The sequence below is a fragment of the Adiantum capillus-veneris genome, chromosome 21 (assembly GCF_014529385.1).
Source record: "Adiantum capillus-veneris isolate H3 chromosome 21, ASM1452938v2, whole genome shotgun sequence".
Lineage (NCBI taxonomy): Eukaryota > Viridiplantae > Streptophyta > Polypodiopsida > Polypodiales > Pteridaceae > Adiantum > Adiantum capillus-veneris.
In genome coordinates this window covers 137,600,504-137,626,273 of record NC_140951.1, presented here as the reverse complement: position 1 = coordinate 137,626,273, position 25,770 = coordinate 137,600,504, and the positions used below count along the sequence as shown (strand labels likewise).

Sequence of the window (25,770 nt, the reverse complement as noted above, 5' to 3'; positions counted from 1 at the left end):
TTAGCACAAATTGAGAAGTCCATTAGAGAAATGCTGAAGAAAGCTGCCACACCCCCAAAATGGGACTGAGATGTGTGACATTCTTCCCTTTCAAGAAAGCTGCTACTCTCCAGCAACATCAGGCTGTGTGACCGTGTACTCGTGATGAAGGAAACTTCAATTGTGCTAGCACACAGACAATGCGGTAGCAGCTGTGTTGGGTGAAGCTGATTCCAGAACGGCTTATCTAGCGAGGCATTAGCAGATACCAGACTTTGAATGTATCATGAGAGCCCCCTGACTACGTAAATCTCGTTGATTGTTACGCTTCTCCACCTATGAGCACATCCGATGTTTGCCTTCTCTGGTCGATAAAAGTTGCATACAAGAACCTTTTGTGAGTTCAAAAAGATTTAAAGAATAAAGAGTACAGAAGATAGACTACCAAAAAATGAGATTACAATTATAAGGTACCACCCAGCAATGATTTGGTGATAACCTTACTGAGAACTTTCTAACTGTTAGCTTGCTTTGGTTAATCTAAGAATATACATTGACATATATCATAATATATATACTAAGCATGCACTCACATGTAGAGACTCCTTCCACACCTTGTTATGTTCCAAACTTTGACCCACTTGCAGTAGATGACAAATATCTTTGTATAGTTTCCAGTATTTTAGTCTTTTCCCTTGTGGGAAACGACTCCAACAACTGGCCATCCTTGTAAAAGTGAAACAGAGGTACGACCTACAAGATATAAGCCAAATGGACACTACAATTACAGTTGGCACGGGGCATTGAGCAGAGAGCAATGTTGAATGGCTAACCTTGATTTTCAATTCCTCCGCTACCTCTGATTGCTCCTCATACTCATCCATGACCTGAATTCAGACAAAAACTCCGGAAAACAACGTGAGCTCTCACGATGGCCTTCCAACAAAAGAACCTTTTAAGAAAACAAGTGGAGGAATTAACTCCAGTAAATCTAATTTCTTTTTCTGTAAGTCATGAAGTATAATGTGTGGTTACTCTAAAGAAACGAAATTTAGAATGAATGTATCCACTACATAAAATTTCTCCTAAAGCACAAGCTTCCAGTAAAGTCAATTTACTCGTTCAGCAAATGCTCTCAAATGACCCTCTAAGCACCTAACCCCCTTACATCTGATTAAGACAATGTACTGCTTCAGAAAAAGCCTTACATGACCCCTCTTACTACAACCGGCACGCCACAAGCAAGGCGGTAGACTCACTGCAACAATCACTAAATAGAAATGAAACAGGTTTGAGTGATCTTCTGGACAGTATGCATAGGGTTAGTGTCTACTGAGCTTGTTTATTGTCCACTGTCTGTTTTGCAAGCCTAATCGAGGGTGATTACTCTCACTGGCACAAAGACACAAGTCACCAAACAATCACAATCACTTTCACATCATTATCCCCGTCGAGATCTTAGGCGCAAATAGTGATCCTTAAAACGTATTTAGCCATCACATCCAGATTGCACAAATCTCTAACGGATGTCTTGAGACACTAAATCCCGTCACTCCGTCATTCATATCACTTCACTAATGCCATGCAATATGCCAATGAACATCCCCGCACAAGACAGTACATTCACAAAGCATGCATACCCACAAATCCTAGTCTACACTGGACTTTAGATCAACATTCACCTAGTCCATTGGACAGTCAATTGCAAACAATGAAACTAGTCATCTCATCTAGTCCGAATTGTTGATGCACGAAGATCACTATCTAGCCCTCTCATCCTTATAGAACTTTTGATGCACTATGATCAAGTAAATTGTCCTACCCAGACTTTGACAAATAAGTAAAATAAATGCCTAAAAGCCAAAATAAATATTGGGAGCACATTGGGCAGTTCACGTGAGATGCCATAACTTTAACACCCTCTTTGAAGCTCATAGTGGACATAAATTGTGAGACCAAGTCAATGAAGAAGCTACCATGACATTCCAGTAGTTGCTCAGCCTACTGGATACACCTCAGTTATGCTACCCTCAACCTTTTACCTTAGAAGAATGCCATCTTTGAGCATCGGTTGCCTTGTAGAAAATTGAATTGTAGATCACACTACATCAAAAAATCCCCATTCCTGAATTGTGAACACATCACGTCCAAACACTCCTAGATAATGAACTTTGAAACACATCCTGTCCATAATCTGGCCAGCAACAATGGATTGGTGCACTCGTCCATAGTGTTTTAGATATGTTTGATTGGTTCCCTGCCAGATGCATGTGCCTTGAACTCCGACCCAAGGGTTCAAACACCGGTACCTTGAAAAGCTTCAGGTCCAAAAGCATGTGCCCTCTGGGCTGTCTGTACAGTGTTTCCACGTCATCAAGAGTCCCAAAAAGTCTCTTTGGTAGAAAGAACTCGTTCTTCTTTCCTTAATCACTAATCTGTGTTCGTGCAGTGCATTGAACACTTGCAATACATGCACTCAATATTCTGCTTCACATTTATTGAAAACAAAAATGTGCCCATAAATTGTCTATGTTCTCGAAATATCCTATCCATCATCCTGTTTGAACGTTGCAAGAGCATTTGTGAGACCAAAGGGCATCAACAGATACTTGTACAGTCCAAAGATTTCTTGAATGTGGTCTTGTAAACATATCCAAGAGTAATCCTGACATCATAGCCACTTTTTAGATTGATTTTGTTAAACACGTAGAACCCTGTAATCTAGCAAGTATATCATCAATCTTGGGTATTTGAAACACGTTCTTCATGGTAATCTTATTAACAACCGTGTAGTCGTACACATTCTCCAAGGTCCATCTTTCTTCAGCATAAGCAACATTGCAAAACAAAAAGGTGAATAACTGCACAGGATCAAACCCTTTTTCAAAAGATCTTTCACTTGGCTCATGATTTCTTCATTTTGGGCTTTGCTCACTCTATACGGTCACATCTGAAGATTCCAAGACGATCTTTCTCCTAGAGGAGGACCCTTCTCCAAATCTTAACTTTTGAGAACTCCACAACCCCCATCAAGTATTCTAGAAACCAGAATTATGTGAAGCGTCTGAAGAATTACCCTATTGATGAGATTCACTCGAGATGGCAAGAGATCGCCAATTTTCCTCTCAAAGCGGGAAGGAAGCTGAAAGAAAAGCCGAGTGCAGAAAAGCCGAAACTATACTTGCAAAGAGAGTTTGACAGATGTCACGTGCACATCTAACCCTATGTGCATGTGGACAAGCTAACTTCTACTTCTAGGGTTTAGACAACCTAGGAAGTGTTCTGGCACCCTTTTAAACCTAGGCATTGGCGAGTGTTTCCATACAGTTGCATATACTCAGCCTAGGTATTTATCTGCATGTGAATCACCTCTTATTAGTAGTTCATCAACTTATTAATAAGTGACATTTTTGCATCATTTTAGAAATCGTGGGATTTTTAAGTGGCATTGCCCTACCTAGCTTTTATCCCATATATAAGTGACCCTAGGAATCACTTCTCAATCATAAGTCAGTACCCGCAGTAGAAGTACCAAGTACCCCTAGTACCTCAGCACCTCTCTGCGTTTTTGCACCAAATCAGCCAGCGTTTTCAGAATTCAGCCCATCGTACTAGATCAGCCAACATTTTCAGAATTCAACCCATCTATCATATCAGCCGGTGTTTCTAGTTTTCAGCCCTCAGATCAGCCAGCGTTTTTCATTTTTCAGCCATCGCCGACATCGGCGATGATAGATCAACCCATAGCCTCGTCGCCATTCAAGATCCCAACCACAATCCCTAGCGTTTTTGCATTCCAACCTTTAGCCTCTCAGATCCAAGCACCTACAGCAAGATCCCATCAGCATCTTTGCATCTAGGACCATTGTATCAGCATTTGTGCAATCTAAGCAAATATCTCTCTAGTGATAGAGAGGGGGACCCTTGGAGGGGGGTTTGGGACCCCATTGGGTCTCTCTCTCTCTCTCTCTCTCTCTCTCTCTCTCTCTCTCTCTCTCTCTCTATATATATATATATATATATATATATATATATATATATATATATATATATATATATATATATATATATATATATATAATATCACTCACAATATCATTCTCTCTTTTCTCTCTAGTCTTTGCACATCTCTCATGAAGTAAAGTACTCTCTTATCTTATTTAGTAAAAGGGATCTTGAGTATGCACAAACCACTCATCCTGAGCATTCACCATTAATCAATTCCGCTGCACATTACATTGGTATCAGAGCTCATTGGTAGTGTTCGGTACCATCACTCAAGAAAAGAACCTACAGAATCTCTCTCGGACTGATTAGCCACTCCCACCCTTAATCCATCGCGCATCGGGCACGTTCCCGTCTTCATCACTTTGTCTTAAGGGCCATTAAGCCATAAAGCACCACAAATTTTTAAATTTATTTTCTACTTGTTTGAGATTGCACGTAACCCAAGCCAGCCTGGGCATGTCGATCTCTCTAATCTGTGTTTTTGAAGAGTGACACGTAACCCAAAAAAGAAGGGCTTGTCCAACCTCACCTCATTCCTCTTTCCACTCACTCAGAGCGGACCTTGCACATTGCGGAAGGCCAATCGACGTGAGGTGGAAAAAAGCAACCTTGGTGTGAGCGCAAGGCCGCTAAGGGGTGCACCCACAGGAAAGAGTTGAGCTTGGGTATGAGAAAAGCCTTCTTCAACGCAGATTGAAAGCAATACCCAATGGGCATCCCGTACCAACGGAAAAGAACAGATTGAACAACTTTAAGAACATCAAATAACAACTAAACTGAAAGAGATGCACGAGACACGAGACAAGGAGTGGCGGAGTTCCACTTCGAGAGAGCATTGCCCCTGTCACAAACTGCTGACGTGTCAAAGCCTAAAGAATGGAGCCAACTTACAGATGCCGGCCGAGGGGCCTAACCCTAAGAAGAACAAGTAGCAGAAGAAGAAGAAGTCCTACCAACTTATGGGGACCCCGTCCGATGGGGCCCCAGTGACATAAAGGGATTAAAATAAAGCAGGACTCTCACACGCACTCACACAAAGCTGATGACGTGGCAGCTGTACGAAAGTTTCGAAAATTACGCTGGCTGATGACGTGGCAGGCTGTACGGATTTCGGTAAATTACGCTGGCAGCTTTTGGCATTGCTTTTGGGACTAGAAGCTTTTGAGTTTTGAAGGCTTTTCACTGTAACTGCTTTTCAGGCCAAGGGCCTTTACATATGAGGTTAGGGCTCCTTCTCTGGTATGCTTCCTGGAGAAGGTGCAGAGTCTGGAGTACCGGCTTGTATTGTGTTGATGCAATATAAATAAATACTGAAAGGGGCGCCAAAGTTTGGGGCCAATACTCTCTGGGGTGGAATTCCGCCACTCCGTGTCACGTGTTGTCTCTCTCTCTCGGTTTGTTCTTATTGAAGTGCTAAAAGTATATTCAGTCTGTTCTTTTCTATTGGCACGTGGTGCCCGTCTTGTGATAGTGGTATCAGAGCAACAGGCGTGTGCTTTTCTGAAAGCATACTGGTCCTACATAAGAGGAGACAGAGCTATTGGAATTTTATTTGAGGTATCTTCGACGTCCGACCGCGGACTTATTGATACCTCGTGTCCTGACCCCGGAATTATTAGCCACTCCCACCCTTACTTCATCGCGCATCGGGCGCACTCCAGTCTTCACCGCTCATGTCTTACAAGGCATAAGCCATTAAGATCAATTGCAAGAGAAGGATCCAAGATTGTTTTGAGCTGCTGTTTTTCTCAGAGGCAGTGCCATGCAGATGTTGATATCTATAGCTACCAAGCAGCACACTTCCAAGGACTTGGCAAGCTTTCAAGAAAATTTTGCCCGAAGTTATATGGTTTCTGACATCTTTCTTTGGAGTGCAACTTTTGGCAAAGTGAGGTATCTTGAAATGCTTGCCATGGAAACCCTAGCACATTATAACTTGAAATTTTTGTCTACTGAGAGCTGATGACCTTGGAGGTCCAGTGCGATTGCTATCTTGGGACTACCATCGCTGCCACAGAAACACAGTTTGTCCAAGAGCTGATGGACCATGCTGTGCTCGGCTATGACCCTATGGAATGAACCTAACCCTAATTTTTTGATGCAGGTTTCAGGATGGAAAGTCTGACTTTTCGAGCTCGATTGATGTCAAGATTGCTTTTTAAATTTGAAATCTTTTTGAGAACTTGTTTGGAGATCCTGTTTGGAATTTGTTTGAAATGGATGGTATTTGTTTTGAACTTGTCTTGCTGCCGATTTCAAATGTTTTACTCTAGTTTTAATACTGGTTTTGTTGGTTGGTGATTTTACTCCCGGGTGGAGAAGTGAGAAATACTGTTTTGGTATTGTTTGAACCTCGGAACGACGCAGGCCGATGCCTGGGGAGCGTTCTGTTGTATGCTAGAAAACCTCCGAACGATGCAGGCCGATGCCTGGGGAGCGTTTGGTTGTATGCTTGAACCTCCAAGCGATGCAGACTGTGGTCTGGGAGCGTTTGGTTGTATAGTCCTCTGAGCTCATGGCTCGGACCTTTTTAGGTTATTTGCGGGAAGAGTGACGAGGTAGTCGTTGAGTAGCTTCATACCGCAGACTGTTTGTCTCGGGGGAGTGCTCAGCGGCACTGTTTGTTGTGTCTTGTAACATGCATATGTAAGCATTTGTGTTGCATTGTGATGTGCCAATCACTGAATATTCCTAATTGGATGAGATTGCTTGGGTATGTAATTTTAGTGCATCAAGACACCCGTGGAAGATTAGTACGGTCTGGGTGTGATGGCTAATTTTACTATGTCGGAATATCAAGAGTTCCGATCTGGACGAAAGGAGAAGCTAACTCCTTGATCAAAAGAGCCAAAAGGAGAAGCTAACTCCTTAACAAAAAGAGCAAACTGATTGTCGCTCGGAATGACCCTCGGATTTTTTTATTTTTTTTGAGATAACTTGAGTTGTTTTGCAGATATGTTGTAATCGCGGACGATTACTCTCTTTCAAGAAGGTGAGATGCCACAAACTGCTGACGTGTCAAAGCCTAAAGAATGGAGCCAACTTACAGATGCGAACGAGGGGCCTAAACCCTAAGAAGAACAAGTAGCAGAAGAAGAAGAAGTCCTATCAACTTATGGGGACCCCATCCGATGGGGCCCCAGTGACATAAAGGGATTAAAATAAAGTATGACTCACACACACTCACGCAAAGCTGATGACGTGGCAACTGTACGGAAGTTCCGGAAATTACGTTGGCTGATGACGTAGCAGGCTGTACGGATTTCCGCATTTGCGCTAGCTGATGACGTGGCAAGCTGTACGGATTTCCGTAAATTACGCTGGCAACTTTTGGCATTGCTTTTGGGACCAGAAGCTTTTGACTTTTGAAGGCTTTTCACTGTAACTGCTTTCAGGCAAAGGGCCTTTAAATATGAGGTTAGGGCTCGTTCTCTGGCATGGTTCCTGGAGAAGGTGAAACCGGCCCGTAGGGCGGTAGGCGTTGGCTTTCACCCGAAATTCTTTACTTTATGCACACACACAGAGCACTTTGCAAAGAGAACCTGCGACGGGAGTTAACACTTAAACACACACACGGCTCGGAAGCTAGAATGCTCCGAGCAGACGCCGACAACCTGTAGGCCCCAAAATTGGCGCCCCTTTCGGTATTTCTTTATTCTTTAGGAGGATAAATTACAAGGTAAGGTCCTGGGAATCCTTCACGTGTATCCACCTAGATACCATTTGATTTGGCCAAATTTCGGCAACATAACAACCCCAAAACTTGCGCGAAACCAATTCCCCTGCTGGAACTCGCTTGCACTGGCGTATACCCTCTGATTCCTGTCCAAAAACAGTAAATTCAGCACGCTGTATTTACTGGTTTTTGCCCTGTTTTCAGCCCCAAACAGTCCCCTAACTGTCCTTTGCCAGTGGGACACGATTCCCAATGATCCTGGCGTCCGTATGGCTGAAAAACAGTGAATTTACAGCGCATACACAGCGCTGATTTTGCACCTGTACGGTGAGGTTATGACCCTCACCAGTGCCTGCTTTGGAGCAGCAGTTAGCTACCCCTGTTCCTGCTCAAGGAGGCTCTTGCCTCAGCACAAAAGCATGAACCCACACAACTGTACATCAGTCAAATGAGTAGCCCTCTTGTGGGGCATCACATAACTGCACGTAGGGGAGAAAGAGAGCAGTATGTAGTGTGCGGGGCATCACTCCCGTCACCATACTGTGCATAGAGGGCAAGGTAAGCATTCCATAGCTTCTGTACCTGTTACAATCCGCCTGTGCATAAATCGAGCGCCCTCTCTTCTGCCCTTGACCTGTAATGCATCTGTGAACAAATAGATGCAAAAAGGAGAAGATTTTCATGGCTGCCAAAACCTGCGTATCGCTGAAAACGCAGCAAAACAGCCCTGTAAACATGCATCTGATGCCTTCCAATGCTGAAAATGAGCTCCTTGGACCTAGGCAAAGTCATGGGAAGCTCAAAAATGGAGAGAAATGGCTGAAAATCAGCGTTAACAGCCTCCAAAACTGCTCCCAAAAGTCAGTTACGGGTTCTATTCTCCCAGACTTGGTAAATTGACCACAAAGTGCCACTTGGCACTCATACATGCAATTTCCCCGCATTGGGCTTCCTGCTTAAAAATCTCTCAACTTGTGCATCAGTTTACTTTGCAGCAGAGTACTAAAATGTTCCCTTGGTCATACCGAAGGTAATGACGCGAACACATTTCACGGCCCAAAATAGCAGTTCCCTAATTTTTAGGAGATGCTTCCGTCGGGCTCCCGCTGGTCTTCTGACCATCTATCCTCATTGGGACCGCATCCAAAAGTGCAATGTGGCCCAACTGTCGGATACTTTCTGTTGGTGATCCCACCTTGACTTTATGCCTTTATTGAGTTCACTTCCTAGTATCCACCAACTTGCTAAGTGCGACGGGGGGGACCTGTATGATCTTGCTCTGAGCCTAGACATCCTCTTACTGTACGAATTCCAGTGCCGACCAACTTCCCGTCTGCGGGTGAAACTACCGTTCACATTGGCCATACAATGTCCGACCATTTGCAACTTCAAAAAGAGAGTCTCAAAAATAAAACAAAAATCATTGGAAGAAACCAACAACTAAGGTTAGCAATTGCCACGTCCTCGTGACATACCCCCCTCTTGAAATCGCAAACGTCCTCGATTGCATACCATAAATACATGCCACTGATGATCTTGTGTTGTTAGCACTCTTTTATCATCGCATGTATCCGCAAGAAAGACTGTCAAAACATATGTACAAATGACTTAATGAGACTTCATACTTTTGTCAAACTGTACACTGCTGTTGCACTGAATCCATGAGTACATTTGATGTGCTAGCTGTCACCAGCGTGTGACTACTATCTATCCTTTTTGTTGATTTCTTTCTTATTATCTATTTACTTTCACTTTTTGGAAACACCCCTCGGGAAATCTAACTGCCCTGCATTGCATAGCTAGTGTGGAACTGTCCAGAGGGAGTCCAGGCCTGAGGGCAAGAGAGCACTAAGGTTGGACAAGGACTATGGTTAGCCAAGTGGGGTCATTGACTAGCCAAAGTGGAATCCTTTGCTACAGAGGCTACATTTCAGTTCTGGATGTGGCCGCAGTGTACAAAGAGGGTCGGATGACCTAGAAAGATACAATGGCAGCATCTCCTAAAATTTAGGGAACTGCTATTTTGGGACCTGAAAATGTCTTCGCGTCATTACGTGCAGTTTGACATGGGGATCATTTTGTTACTCTGTGGCCAAGTCAACAGAGGCTGCAGGTGAGATATTTTTAGACCCGAGGGTCTAAAGCGGGAAAATGCACAAATGAGTGACACTTGGCACTCTGAGGCCAGTTTACTACTTATAGAGAAGGCAAAAACGTGATTTATAGTTGGGAGGCTCATTTTGCAAGTCTCTGTCACAGGTTAAGAGCTATGGAGTGCTTGCTTTCCCTCTTATGCACAGTGCGGTGCCAGGAGTGATGCCCTGCACGCTACGCACTGCCCTCTCTCTCCCCTTTGGCAGTATGTTATGCCCCTCTAGTGGGCTTTTCATTTGACCAATGTACAATTGTGTGGGTTCATGCGCGATTGCCGAGGCAAGAGCCTCTTGCACAGGTACTGGATTAGCTAGCGGCTAATCCCCCCCGCAGGTACAGGTGAATTCGGAGAGGTTTCACGCCAGAAATCTCGTCCGATTCAAAGGGCAAGTAGCCCTACAGGTGCGGGAGCTCGAGGACTTGCTAGGGATGCGACCGGCACGCGAAACGGAGCCCGAAACAGTGAATTACAGCCTGCTGTGTATTTTTGCAGGTTTAGGGTTTTGGCCCTAAACGGACCCTAATACCCCCAGGAGGTTCGGGGACGCAAGGGGACCGCTGTACAGGCGATCTGGCGCATTTTCAGGGCTGAAAACAGAGAATTCAGCGTGCTGCAGATTCTCGCCAGGTTTTGCAAAGTGCCCGTATGCGTCGGGAAAGTCGGCCAATGCGTGGGAATACTGACCGTGAAGGGTTCTAGTACAGTTATGCTGCCGAAATCGGGCTGGAACAGTGGAAATTCAGCCGAGTTTGTGCGGGGCAGCTTGTAGGAACCACAGCGTTTATTCCCTCTTTTGAACAATAAAGAAATACCGAAAGGGGCGCCTAAGTTAGGGGCCAATATGGTGTCTGTCTACTCATACAGGTGCAATCTAGCAGCCTGTATCCCTCTCCCCTTTGTTGTGTCTTGAAAGTACAGGTAAAATAGACGACTAATAATGGGTGAAAGCTAAATCAAGGTTTAAAGTAAAGTCTACCGCCCTTTTTGGATCAAACAGGCCGGTTTCATGGTTCCATCGACGGGATTAAATCACTTTTTCCCATAGAAGTGAGCCTTGGTCAGTTTTGGGCTTGAAGACACAGGGATCATAGACCAGACACAGGGAATTGTAATTATGGCTGACAGACCAGATGATGTGACTGAAGAGGTTTCCTCTTCACAGGGTCAACAGACACATGAAGTGGGTGAGTCCTCAAGACCACCACAGACTGATGATGATATATTCAGGACCCAGTTGGCTACTGCTGTGGCTATGTTCACACAAGTAATGCAGAATCCGAGGTTTTTAGCCTTTCTGCAACCTCCGGTTCCGTCTCAGCAAGTTGGGTCACTGGATCATATTCAAAAGCCTGTTAAGGCTCGAACACAGGTTATTCATACCGCACAGTCAATGGAAACACCTGTACACTTGACGGAGAACATGCAGTCTCCACAACGTATGCCTAAGGTGCAAGAACAGGTGGCTGAGATGCCAGTTTTTCAAGCTGTACCAATTCAGCCCGCCACCTTTCAGCAGCCTATAGCTGGTTCTAATGGGCAGGGAAGCAACTTACAGGCTATGCAACAGGTCTTCCCACCACCTTCAGTACACCCTGGCTATTTTGGAGGTGGATCCGTATTCCAAAGCATGGCTGGTCATGCACCTGGAAATCAGTTTTATACGCCAGGAACAGTGTTTGGGGGTGCTCAAACGATGATGCCTAACCCCATGTACAGTGTCATGGGTATGCAACCAGGGTTTCAAAGCACTCAGGGACAATTTGGGATGCCACAAGCAAATTTTGGTATGGCTGGAATTACAAATCAGCAGCCAAATATGGCATTTCCAGGTCAAGTTAATAGCGGCCAAGGAACACAAATGAACCCTAATAGTGTTCCCATGTTTCAGTCACTTCCATATGACAATTTAACGCCGCTGGAGAGGCCAACTCCGTACAAAGAAGGTGGCAAAGGAGTGTCATTCACGACCTTTACAGGGTTTGATGACAGGAAAAAGGCTCTTTCATTCCTCCAGCAGTTTGACAAGGCCTATGCAGGGGGAAACTTTACAGAGGCTTCAAAGGTCCGCAAGGCAGCCACTTTCTTGACAGGGAATGCGGGACAATGGTGGACAACTTTATTGCTTCAAGGGCAAGCTCCGTCCACATGGATTTACTTCAAGCAGATTTTTGCAGCAGCTTGGTTATCTGATGATTTCGAAGCAGATGTCATGACAGAATGGCACCAGCTTAATGCTGCCACTTGCAGAAATCTGGATGATTACAATCGGAAGTTTTGGAAAGCTCTACTTCCAGTAACTTCCTATAGGTTTGTGCCATTGACAGAACAGATTGAAAAATACTGTTGTGGCCTACCCAAAGGATTGAGAAAATACTGCACGAAGACAAAAGTCACTACTTTGACGCAGCTCATCGAGGTAGCAAACACTGGCAATGGTTTGCTCAAGGGAGAAGATTGTGAATTTAACACTGGCGTCAAGGCAAGATCAGGCAAGAAAAATTCAGCCAAGAAGCACGTTCCCAATGAGGCTCCTAAAGGGACTCAGGAGTCAGCCAACGCAGGGAAAGACAAAGCTACGGCTGAATCAGAAAAAGGACCAGCAAAGAAATGGAAAAGACGTTTTCCTCGCAAGTCAGAAGAGCAAAAGAAGGTCCTGAGGACAGAGAACAAATGCTTTATATGTGAGCAGCCTGGCCACATTGCTTACAACTGTCCTACAAAGAAAAGGCCAGCTGATTCTGAAGACAAGGAAGACAAGAAAGGAAAGAAGCCCATGGCTGGTCTAGTGCCAGATATGGTGGGCGACAAGCCAAATTCAGATGCAAGTGAGCTTTGCAGAGCATGGGGAAAGGTTAGGGATCAAACAGTGCTTATCTTCTTTGATCCAGGTGCCAAAGCCAACTTTATTTCCCCAGAATTGGCTTCAAAGTTGGGAATCAGACCTGAAGAGATGGGGTATACAGCAGAGGCAGGTTTGGCATGTCCTGGCCATACAGAGGCTGTGACACCCATCATTGGAAAGTTGCGTCTACATATCCAGTCCTATGTAGATGCTGAAGAATTTTACATCATGCCACTGGATGGATGTGATGTGTTGTTAGGTATTCCTTGGTTATTTCGTGTACAGGGAATCATGGATGCCTACAACAAAAAGATCACTGTACAGAGCAGGGGAAAGACTCACATTCTGGATGTAAAGCTTAAAGGGGAGTCTATTCCTACTGTATCAGCTTCTGTTATTACTTCTGTAATGAAAAAGCATCTTTCTGCGTACTTGGTTTTTGCACGTGAAGTGTCAGATTGTGATGAATCAAATTTATCTGTGCTAGATAAAGAAAGGTCAATGTTTTTACAACAGTATAGTGACTGTTTTTCCGATTCATTACCGTCTCAATTACCGCCAGAGAGACCCGAGGACCATGCGATAGATTTGGTGCCAGGCAATAGCCCACCAAATAAGCCTCCGTACAGGGTTAGTGCGGCTCAGCAGAAAGAGATAATGGGCCAAGTACAGGAGCTGTTAGAAAAGGGGCTGATTCAGCCCAGTTCATCTCCATTCTGTTCTCCAGTATTGTTGGTGCAGAAAAAAGATGGCTCATGGCGTATGTGCATCGACTACCGTGCACTGAACAAGAATACCATCAAGAATAGGTTCCCTATACCTAGAATTGATGATATTATGGACAAATTAGAAGGAGCAGCTATGTTTAGCAGGATAGATCTAAAGAGTGGGTATCATCAGATCCGCATTAGATCAGAGGATGTGCACAAGACTGCTTTTAGAACAACGTTTGGCCTTTACGAATTTTTAGTGATGCCCTTTGGTCTCACAAATGCTCCTGCTACGTTTAATAGGATGATGGACAGAATTTTCCGTCCACACCAGCAGTTTGTTGGTACATTCTTTGATGACATGATAGTCTACTCAAAGAATGAAGAGGAGCATAGGCATCACTTGGCCATTGTGTTCAAAGAGCTACGCAGTCATAGGTTGCTCATCAATGCAAAGAAAAGTGAGTTTTTTCTGGAAGAGATTCACTTTCTGGGACACATTGTCTCAAAGGATGGTGTCAGAATGGATCCTGCAAAAGTTGAAGCGATCAAGTCATGGCCAAATTTGAAGACGGTGCATGATGTCCGAAGCTTTTTGGGACTATGCTCCTATTACAGAAGGTTTATCCGAAATTTCGCTGAGATTGCTTCACCTTTACATGCTCTTCAAAAGAAGGCAGTCACCTTTAGATGGACACAGAAAGAGATTTCAGCTTTTAATCTCTTAAAGGAAAAGATGACTTCGGATCCAGTCATTGTGTTGCCAGATCTTAGGAAGTCATTTGTGGTCCAATGTGATGCCTGCGGTAGTAGCATTGGTGCTGTGCTAATGCAAGATGGCAGGGTAGTAGCCTATGAGAGTAGAATCTTGCAAGGGCCAGAGATGACCATGCAGGTCTATGAGAAAGAGTTACTGGCTGTGATTCATGCGCTCTTAAGTTGGAAACACTACCTGCTAGGTGCAGATTTCGTTGTCCGGTGCAGATTTCGTTGTCCAAACGGATCATCAGACCTTGCGATACTTCTTGACACAGGCAAAGTTATTTGAGAAGCATATGCGATGGGCAAATATCTTGTCCATGTTCCATTTTCAGATTGTGCATGTGGAAGGCAAGAAGAATGTTGTGGCTGATGCCTTGTCAAGGAAGCCACAAATTTCAGCTGTGTCGATTCCTTATCATCATGAACTTGATGATATGAGAGAACAGTATGCAAATGATGAAGATTTTGCAAGGGTCTTCGAGCAACTAATGGATGGACAACGTCATGAACACTATCTTCTTAAAGACGGGTTCATGATGATGCATGGCAGATTGTGTGTCACAAAGCCATTGCGACGCAAAGTTATGGAAGAGAGTCATGTCCCACCGTATGCAGGGCATCGTGGTATCGATGCTACAGTTAAAGCGGTTGAGACATTCTTCTACTGGCCTACATTGAGAAGGGATGTGGATGCCTTTGTGCGAGAATGCCTAATATGCCAAAAGGTCAAGTTTGACAGGCAAAAGGCACCAGTGTTATTGCAACCACTACCTATTCCAGATAAACCATGGGAAAGTATTGCTATGGATTTTATCGTTGATCTTCCGAGAACGCAGACAGGAAACGATGGTATTTGGACCATGTTTTGCAGATTCAGCAAACAGGCTCATTTTATTCCTGTCAGGAAGAAGATAAAGCCAGATCAGATGGCACGCTTGTTTATGAGCAATATTTTCAAGTATCATGGCATGCCACAGTCGATTGTTAGCGACCGTGATCCACGCATGACAAGTTTGTTCTGGAGAGGCTTGTTTGAGAATATGGGTACCACGCTCAAATTCTCTTCGTCATTTCATCCTCAAACAGATGGGCAGTCAGAAGAGGCAAATTCTACTGTCCTAGATCTGCTGAAGTGCTATGTGTCAGAGCATAAAGGAAAGTGGGAGCAGTATTTGCCATTGGTGGAGTATGCATACAATAATACAGTGCATTCATCAACTGGCAAGGCACCTTTTGAGATAGTTGAAGGTGGCAAGAAAGTTCCTCCCATACTGCATACAAAGGACAAGATATTTGAAGCAGATAAGTATGTTCAAGACATGGATGAAATGTACAAGAAGGTCAAAGTGGCCTTAGAAAGGACTCAGGCAAAGCAAAAGAAAGCAGCTGATCGTCACCGTCGTGAAGTGGTATATTCACTTGGTGATTGGGTGCTTTTACGCTTTGAAAAGGCAAGGTTAAAGAAGATGAAGGGCAAGGAAAGACTGTTTCCAAAGCTCAGCATGCGTTACTATGGGCCTTTTCAAGTGTGCGACATAATCAGTGATGTTGCATATAGGCTGAAATTGCCTGACAGTTGGAAGATTCACAATGCGTTTCATGTGAGTCTTCTCAGACCCTATGTGGGTGATGTGCCAGAAGATATACCAGCTGAAGATCAGCCGGAAGTCGAGGAACTTGACGAGATCTTGGTCCCTGAACAGATTTTGGCACACAAAGAAAGGAAAGTGAAAGGCAAGGTTGCTAGGCGTTACTTGGTAAAGTTCAGAAACTATCCACCAATGGATGCTAAGTGGATGGAAGAAGGTGAACTTGCAGAGTCACCAACTGTGTTATCACTTTACCTGGAAGCCTTCGATTTGCAACCTACCTTGACCCCTTGAGTTTCAAAGCTAAATGGATTGTCAGTGTGACAATGGCTTCTGAAACAAATGATGTACATGGTATTTAAAGTGAGCTCAAATGAAATACCTGTTACATGAATGTTAGAGCTGTACAGATTGTCAGTTTGGCAATTGCTCTTATGGAATGTCCAAAAGTTTGATTAGTGCTATAGAAGTGAGTATTTCTTGTCAGTTTGTCAAGGATACAGTGATTGCTTCTATTGAAGAGTACATGTGTAACTGCATTCTTAAACTATTGGTTTGGGTATGCTCGAAAGTGTTACGGGATCCAACGTGTACTATAAGACAGTGGCAAAATGAGCAGCTACCATTTTGTCATTGGAAAGTTAGTGACTCAAAGCAATGGCAGAGTGCGCAGCTACCACTATGTCATTGGGACAGGGTTCACACGCAGGCAATACATGAGTCGACGAGGTGTTGAATACACCAGGGTTGACAATGAGCATGTATGTGTCGTATATGTGTCGACAGGTGTTGAATACATTAGTGTTGACAGTAAGCATGTACTACATAGATGCAAACGAGGACGTTTGAGATTTCAAGAGGGGGGTATGTCACCAGCGTGTGACTACTATCTATCCTTTTTGTTGATTTCTTTCTTATTATCTATTTACTTTCACTTTTTGGAAACACCCCTCGGGAAATCTAACTGCCCTGCATTGCATAGCTAGTGTGGAACTGTCCAGAGGGAGTCCAGGCCTGAGGGCAAGAGAGCACTAAGGTTGGACAAGGACTATGGTTAGCCAAGTGGGGTCATTGACTAGCCAAAGTGGAATCCTTTGCTACAGAGGCTACATTTCAGTTCTGGATGTGGCCGCAGTGTACAAAGAGGGTCGGATGACCTAGAAAGATACAATGGCAGCATCTCCTAAAATTTAGGGAACTGCTATTTTGGGACCTGAAAATGTCTTCGCGTCATTACGTGCAGTTTGACATGGGGATCATTTTGTTACTCTGTGGCCAAGTCAACAGAGGCTGCAGGTGAGATATTTTTAGACCCGAGGGTCTAAAGCGGGAAAATGCACAAATGAGTGACACTTGGCACTCTGAGGCCAGTTTACTACTTATAGAGAAGGCAAAAACGTGATTTATAGTTGGGAGGCTCATTTTGCAAGTCTCTGTCACAGGTTAAGAGCTATGGAGTGCTTGCTTTCCCTCTTATGCACAGTGCGGTGCCAGGAGTGATGCCCTGCACGCTACGCACTGCCCTCTCTCTCCCCTTTGGCAGTATGTTATGCCCCTCTAGTGGGCTTTTCATTTGACCAATGTACAATTGTGTGGGTTCATGCGCGATTGCCGAGGCAAGAGCCTCTTGCACAGGTACTGGATTAGCTAGCGGCTAATCCCCCCCGCAGGTACAGGTGAATTCGGAGAGGTTTCACGCCAGAAATCTCGTCCGATTCAAAGGGCAAGTAGCCCTACAGGTGCGGGAGCTCGAGGACTTGCTAGGGATGCGACCGGCACGCGAAACGGAGCCCGAAACAGTGAATTACAGCCTGCTGTGTATTTTTGCAGGTTTAGGGTTTTGGCCCTAAACGGACCCTAATACCCCCAGGAGGTTCGGGGACGCAAGGGGACCGCTGTACAGGCGATCTGGCGCATTTTCAGGGCTGAAAACAGAGAATTCAGCGTGCTGCAGATTCTCGCCAGGTTTTGCAAAGTGCCCGTATGCGTCGGGAAAGTCGGCCAATGCGTGGGAATACTGACCGTGAAGGGTTCTAGTACAGTTATGCTGCCGAAATCGGGCTGGAACAGTGGAAATTCAGCCGAGTTTGTGCGGGGCAGCTTGTAGGAACCACAGCGTTTATTCCCTCTTTTGAACAATAAAGAAATACCGAAAGGGGCGCCTAAGTTAGGGGCCAATATGGTGTCTGTCTACTCATACAGGTGCAATCTAGCAGCCTGTATCCCTCTCCCCTTTGTTGTGTCTTGAAAGTACAGGTAAAATAGACGACTAATAATGGGTGAAAGCTAAATCAAGGTTTAAAGTAAAGTCTACCGCCCTTTTTGGATCAAACAGGCCGGTTTCACTAGCTCTATCATTACCCCTCCTTTGCAAACATTGGGTTGGGGCATACGTAGGCTGTAACCCAAAGGCCTCAAGGTAAAGCTGCAATACATTTGGTGACTCTGACAGTTCATGCTCTTCCATCCACTTTGCATCCATATGTGGATAGTTCTTGAACTTCACCATAGCATCTTGCAACCTGTCCCTTAACTTTTACGTATACAAAAGGCTCTTGCCTCTGCAAACGAGCATAATTCCACAACCTGACGTACCACCCACGACCAAGCAAGCTCAAATTTCAAGATGATTTACCAATGCGTCATAGAATCCAAGCAATCGCCTCAGAGAATCGGCAAGCAGCATGTCACCTGGCAGACCCACATCACTCCCGCAGAAGATCAAGTGGCCAATCTACCACCGTGAGACCTCTCCCTATCTCATCTTGGTTCATACTTGCAAGCCCTAAAAACGCAGCAGAAAATCAGCCCTAATTTGACCACTTTTTAGCAGGGCGTACATGCGGAATTTCCTGTCTGTCCTGTGAAGAGGAACCCTCTTCCATAATTCCATTCCCTTTGTCGGCCATAGTGTAATCCCGTATTCTTGCACTGTGTGTCTTTACCCTGAACAATCTAGGCTCACTCTTTGAGGAAAAAATGATTCAAATCCCGGCGATGGAACCATGAAACCGGCCCGTAGGGCGGTAGGCGTTGGCTTTCACCCGAAATTCTTTACTTTATGCACACACACAGAGCACTTTGCAAAGAGAACCTGCGACGGGAGTTAACACTTAAACACACACACGACTCGGAAGCTAGAATGCTCCGAGCAGACGCCGACAACCTGTAGGCCCCAAAATTGGCGCCCCTTTCGGTATTTCTTTATTCTTTAGGAGGATAAATTACAAGGTAAGGTCCTGGGAATCCTTCACGTGTATCCACCTAGATACCATTTGATTTGGCCAAATTTCGGCAACATAACAGCCCCAAAACTTGCGCGAAACCAATTCCCCTGCTGGAACTCGCTTGCACTGGCGTATACCCTCTGATTCCTGTCCAAAAACAGTAAATTCAGCACGCTGTATTTACTGGTTTTTGCCCTGTTTTCAGCCCCAAACAGTCCCCTAACTGTCCTTTGCCAGTGGAGCACGATTCCCAATGATCCTGGCGTCCGTATGGCTGAAAAACAGTGAATTTACAGCGCATACACAGCGCTGATTTTGCACCTGTACGGTGAGGTTATGACCCTCACCAGTGCCTGCTTTGGAGCAGCAGTTAGCTACCCCTGTTCCTGCTCAAGGAGGCTCTTGCCTCAGCACAAAAGCATGAACCCACACAACTGTACATCAGTCAAATGAGTAGCCCTCTTGTGGGGCATCACATAACTGCACGTAGGGGAGAAAGAGAGCAGTATGTAGCGTGCGGGGCATCACTCCCGTCACCATACTGTGCATAGAGGGCAAGGTAAGCATTCCATAGCTTCTGTACCTGTTACAATCCGCCTGTGCATAAATCGAGCGCCCTCTCTTCTGCCCTTGACCTGTAATGCATCTGTGAACAAATAGATGCAAAAAGGAGAAGATTTTCATGGCTGCCAAAACCTGCGTATCGCTGAAAACGCAGCAAAACAGCCCTGTAAACACGCATCTGATGCCTTCCAATGCTGAAAATGAGCTCCTTGGACCTAGGCAAAGTCATGGGAAGCTCAAAAATGGAGAGAAATGGCTGAAAATCAGCGTTAACAGCCTCCAAAACTGCTCCCAAAAGTCAGTTACGGGTTCTATTCTCCCAGACTTGGTAAATTGACCACAAAGTGCCACTTGGCACTCATACATGCAATTTCCCCGCATTGGGCTTCCTGCTTAAAAATCTCTCAACTTGTGCATCAGTTTACTTTGCAGCAGAGTACTAAAATGTTCCCTTGGTCATACCGAAGGTAATGACGCGAACACATTTCACGGCCCAAAATAGCAGTTCCCTAATTTTTAGGAGATGCTTCCGTCGGGCTCCCGCTGGTCTTCTGACCATCTATCCTCATTGGGACCGCATCCAAAAGTGCAATGTGGCCCAACTGTCGGATACTTTCTGTTGGTGATCCCACCTTGACTTTATGCCTTTATTGAGTTCACTTCCTAGTATCCACCAACTTGCTAAGTGCGACGGGGGGGACCTGTATGATCTTGCTCTGAGCCTAGACATCCTCTTACTGTACGAATTCCAGTGCCGACCAACTTCCCGTCTGCGGGTGAAACTACCGTTCACATTGGCCATACAATGTCCGACCATTTGCAACTTCAAAAAGAGAGTCTCAAAAATAAAACAAAAATCATTGGAAGAAACCAACAACTAAGGTTAGCAATTGCCACGTCCTCGTGACAGAAGGTGCAGAGTCTGATGTACCGGCTTGTACTTTGTTGATGCAATATAAAGAAATACCGAAAGGGGCGCCAAGGTTTGGGGCCAATACTCTCTGGGGTGGAATTCCGCCACTCTGTGTCGCGTGTCGTCTCTCTCTCTCTCAGTTTTGTTCCTATTGAAGTGCTAAAAGTCTGTTCAGTCTGTTCTTTTCTATTGGCATGTGGTGCCCGTCTTGTGACAGGCCCCAAACCCTTGTGACAGGCCCCAAACCCTGGCACCCCTTTTGATATTTCTATATATTGCTTGAACTCACTAATAAGTGATAAATCCTATTTATCAGCATGTATTTTATATTGTTATGCGCTCCCGTTTGTGACAGTGGTATCAGAGCATGGTCTCCTCTCTTTCTCTGTAAAGGAGGACGACTCTGGAAGATACGGGAAGAAGCCATGACAAGCCAAGAGAGAAATAAGCAAGCGGAACCCTAAGTCCTGCAAGGAAAAGCTCGTAGAGTTGGAATTTTTTTTTTTTCTCTCTGCAAGAAGTCGACACAAGACTTGGGATTCTTTGAGAAGGCGACAAGAGCATGATGCTCAAGAACCTAGAGAATCCAAGGAGCGGAATTCTCAAGATCGTTCAGAACCCAGAAAATATCCATGAACATCAATCAAGAACCATAGCCAAGAAATCCCGTCATCTCGGGAAGGATATGAAGAAGGTATCTAGACCTAGGAACACTCCAGTCAAGTTTGATACTTTTGACGGAAGGGAAGATGTCCTGAAAGCTACTGCTTTCATTTGACAGTTTGAAGTTGCCTTTGCAAATGGCAATCTCTGAGAAGCGTCGAAGGTGAGGCATGTGACGAAACACCTCAAGGGGATTGCAAGTACTTGGTGGTATACCAAAGCTCTGCAAGGGACTTACAACAAGACTTGGATTCAATTCAAGGCTGAAATTTCAGACAAAATTTTTTTCCTCTACGCTTTGAGGAAGGCATCTAAGAAGATTGGGATCGTTTTGCCCAATAGGAACACGAGCGAGTCAAAGCAAGTAGTGGAAAACACTGCTGGTGGTAATAACTCGCAAGAGGAAAAGATTGGAAAGAAGTGCCCCCGTGCACAAGGAATCTTCGCAATAGAACCGTCCGCCTACGTTGAGCGACGGCCAGGAACAAGAACCTTCTTTAAGGTGATCACAAACTTTGTTTGTGAAAGAAAGACATCGAGCTTAATGCTCTATGACTTGGGCATTCCCTATGTGGGAGGACACAAGAGGTTTAATACCCTCTGGACTAACAGCGCAAGGTTATGCGCAAGGACATAGACCTAGATTGATTTCTAGGAGGATTATTCTTCTCGGAATTGAGAAGGTGGAATTCAGTTAACAGATTCTCAGATGAGGAAACTTACGATCTGTTGAAAAGACGCGAATGACGAGCATGGCTCGTAAGTTTATGATTGGTGAAGGATATCCTCGAGGTACTAGAGGAAGGACATGAACCGGTAAGGTAAGTATTGAATTATTGAATTTTTGTTTAATTTAATTTCAAAGTTCTCTTTTGAGAAAGGACTAGCTCAACTCACCATTGAGCAAGATTTGAAATTTTTCGGTTTCTCCCCGGCAGTTCAGTTGGACCTCTACAATTGAGGACAACTGTTTACAAGTGAGAGGGATGTTGCTAAATTGGCTTTATCTTACATAAAATTAATTCTGAATGAATTATTTGATTTATAAGTGAGAGGGTTTTCTCGCTTGGAACACTGGGAAAATAATTCTAAATGAATTATTGGAATTTTAAGTGAGAGGGTTTTTCTCACTAGAGACATCCGAGTACAGAGTATCCCTAGTGCATCATTCAAAGTAATGACAGGAGCACTGTGAAAGGGAATATCTGTAAGGCCACCAGGAACGGATACTTCTGATGCGTCACATCGGATGGGTGACAGGGAGCATCGGGAAGAAGTATCCGACCATCTAGGAACAGACATCTCTAATGCGTCATAGGATGGGTGACAGAGCATCGTGAAGGAGATTGTACCCTAAGTTCGGTAGGAAAGGACTAGGTGATGGGTATTCCTGATGCGTCACAAGGTGGGTGACGGGTGCATCGGAAAGGGGATATCCATAGTCGAGAGGAAATCCGAACTGGAAAAGAGGAATACGAGTAAAGACGCAAGCACAAGAATAAAGATGGGTCCTGAGAAGCTCTTCTTAAAAAGCGGAAAATTTTAACGAGTTTTCCGGAAAGAGCAAACGCTTTTCCACGAGGAATCTATGTCTACATTGCATTTGTGCATGTGGTTGCATCCAAGGACGCCTGGGAAGTGTTGTGAAAGGCATTGTTTTTAACTTATAAGGTTTTATTGAGTTTTTGGGCAGGTTCATACCAATTTTGAAATATGCCGGCCGCCCACTTAATAAGTGGGCAACCACTTCGAAAATAAAGCAACAAAACCAGCCAACGAATTCTCTCTCCCTATTTCGGGTAGAACAGCAAAAAAAAAATGGCCGCGTTCTCTACGCGAGCAGCTATTCGTGCCGTGGCCAAGGAGCTATAAAGCACCACATGCCCTCGCTGAAAGAGGAGTTACCAACGTCAGCAAGAGAAGACTCTGCCGCCAGATAACGCAAGAGATCGCGAGACTACGAAGCACGGAAGTCGCTTTTCCCGCACAAGAGCGACAGGTATCTATTGTGGATTCGCCGTACGAATTGTTGTCGCATGTTTGCGTGTGTGTTTGCAGGTACTTCATCGCGAAGGAGAAGCGAGAAGGCTTCGGCGTATGCTTTGGAATTCCGGGAGGGAATTCGGAAATTGTCAGCGAAGTTTCGACTCCGAGTACAAACGGAAAAAGGATTGAGAGCTCGTCTCTCGGATTTCCCTTATGGGAAGGAACGACCATCGAGTCAGAGAATTAGAACGGAAGGTTTTCTCCGGTTCTTGTGCTTGTAAAAAGATTCTCCCTAATAAAGGATTCTCTTTAAGGGGGGGGGACCAACCCATCTTCTGGTCCACAGTACTGTGTCGATCTTCTCACTCTCTATCTCTCTCTCTATCTATCTCTCTCTATATCCTCTGGCTTCAGTAATAAGTGATAAATCCTATTTATCCGCATGTATTTTATATTGTTATGCGCTCCCCTTTGTGACAAATCTGCTGCTGGAAAAAACGCAAGAAAAACGCTGGTTTGCTGTAGGTTCTTCGTGTCTTCGGCTGCCCTAAAAAACGCAAATTTGCGGGTCTTTCAAGTGCTCCAAAAACGCTGATCTGGCTGGTCTTTACTTGCTGAATTTCCGAGGCTTTGTCGCTGATTTGCTGAAGCTATGCGCTGCTGAAAATGCCAGGGAAGTGGGCGATAAAGGTCTGCTGAAAAACGCCAGCAAAGGGGGGACCTGTGGCGATGAGGCTATGCATGGAAAACGCCAGGGGATAGGAGTTTATGGCGATGATGCTGTGGATGAAAAACGCCAGGGGATAGGAATCTATGGCGATGAGGATCTTGTTGAAAAACGCTAGGTGCTGGGGGGTCTTGCTTGGAGGAAAAATGCCACCAAGGGGAAATCTTGCTGAGAGAGAGAGGGGGTACCTGCTGCCTATGGCCTGTATTCTCCTTGCTCTTCTGCTAATTAGTGCTAGCCTAGGTTTGCCTATATATTATCTTACCCAATTTGCCCTACTCAGTTCCCAACAAAAGTTATTTAAATTAATAAGTGAAAAATGTCAAAAATAGGAAAAATAGGTTAAATGCACTGGAAAATTCCCCTGAAGGATTCTGATGGGAATGCTTATGATCATGCTGTGTGCAACCAGAGGATATGCATCTACACTAAGTGCCTGGGCATGCACGGTCTGCGAACAGACTCACAAAAGTGCCAGATAACTTGCTAATCTAGACTAACTAGACTGACAGAACCCTTGTCATGTTGTAGCTTGTCCACGAACACATAGGGTTAGATGTGTTACGTCACACACACACACACACACACACACACACACACACACACACACACACACACAGAGAGAGAGAGAGAGAGAGAGAGAGAGAGAGAGAGAGAGAGAGAGAGAGAGATTTTCACAACCAATCAACTTCAGCAATAGATTAAATGATTTTTACAAACGGAGGGGGGGTTTCTTATGGACACCTGAGATGAATTTGCCCGACTCAATGTAGTATGTCAAATAAGTATGAAATATCTAAGGATGACAAACTAACAGCTGAGCTCAAATTTGGGCATCCACTGGAGATAATTGCATAACTTTACTTCACAGCTTATCAGTTTGCCTCTCTTCTTTTCAAAAGTCCAGCTTTGCTTGTAATTTCCAATATGAATCCTTGATCGTAAATAGACCCCATTATATTGAGGATACTGGCCACCTATTTGGTCAAAATGAGAGACAGGCTATGTTTGCAGATGTGCTTCCAATTAGCCGACCTAGACAAATGATTGCTCAGCTTAAGCCAATGCAACATGTGAATGCAGCCAAACAAACCCATTTAGTTCATAATAAGTGGTCAAAATGAGAGACAGGCTATGTTTGCAGATGTGCTTCCAATTAGCCGACCTAGACAAATGATTGCTCAGCTTAAGCCAATGCAACATGTGAATGCAGCCAAACAAACCCATTTAGTTCAAAATTCCTCAAGAGATAGCCAAATCACTAAACAATACATGTAGGTCCCAAGGTCCAAAGTAATAAGCCAAAATAGACTATTTTAATCCATGCAAGAAATAGCCAATCCGGAACAGAAAAGAACAATGTCTGCTGACAGAAAGCAGTGCATGAACTGAACATAGGCATCACAAGACTCACATTGTGCTTGAGGAAGATGACAGCGGCTTCATCGTCACCAGCTCCTTTGCACAGCTTCATGAAGCCCTGCTCAATGTACTTGCAGCTGCCGCATGCTGTCTTGTAGAAATCAATGACAACAAGAGCGTTGCTCTCTTTAGCAGTCTCAAGGATCTCAGCAAGCTCTGCTCTGGTCTTGAATTCCTTCACGCACTCCACTGGACACAGATCATCATCTTCTTCGTCCTTTTTCTCTGAAGTCTCTAGGGCCCGGAGCCTTCTGAACTCTGCAGAGTTCAACGCAGCAATTGACTGCATGCGCGAAATAAGCGGAACTCTTGGAAACAGATATCCTGATTCCAAATCCTGCCCGAGAAGCAAGCTCTGCGGAGCATCCCTCCTGCAAGGAAGACCTAATTTTGAGCATGGCGATTTGGTTGACGCATCATCGAAACCGAGGAAATGGGTTGAATATACCGGAGAGATGGTTAGATCGGAGAATGGCATCTCGACTATTGCAGGTATGGTATCAAGGTGACGATGAGGCTGTTATTCTTAACCATTTTAAATATCCTT

The 25,770-nt window shown here is 44.7% G+C and overlaps 1 protein-coding gene across 3 annotated transcripts; it reads right to left on the bottom strand.

Moving 5' to 3' along the window:
- LOC147431803 (thioredoxin-like 4, chloroplastic) lies at window positions 1-25,770 on the bottom strand. 3 transcript variants are annotated; one of them, XM_086494286.1, is made up of 4 exons: window positions 25,216-25,770; window positions 813-866; window positions 594-732; window positions 1-343 (listed from the first exon to the last, which is right to left on the bottom strand). In XM_086494286.1, the coding sequence occupies exons 1-3, from the start codon at window positions 25,699-25,701 to the stop codon at window positions 598-600; spliced, it is 675 nt and encodes a 224-aa protein (XP_086350412.1). In that variant the 5' UTR covers window positions 25,702-25,770; the 3' UTR covers window positions 1-343; window positions 594-597. The 3 variants fall into 3 exon arrangements, with proteins under 3 accessions (XP_086350412.1, XP_086350411.1, XP_086350410.1); XM_086494285.1 differs by having other exon boundaries at window positions 573-732; window positions 25,216-25,769; XM_086494284.1 differs by lacking the exon at window positions 1-343 and having other exon boundaries at window positions 392-732; window positions 25,216-25,768.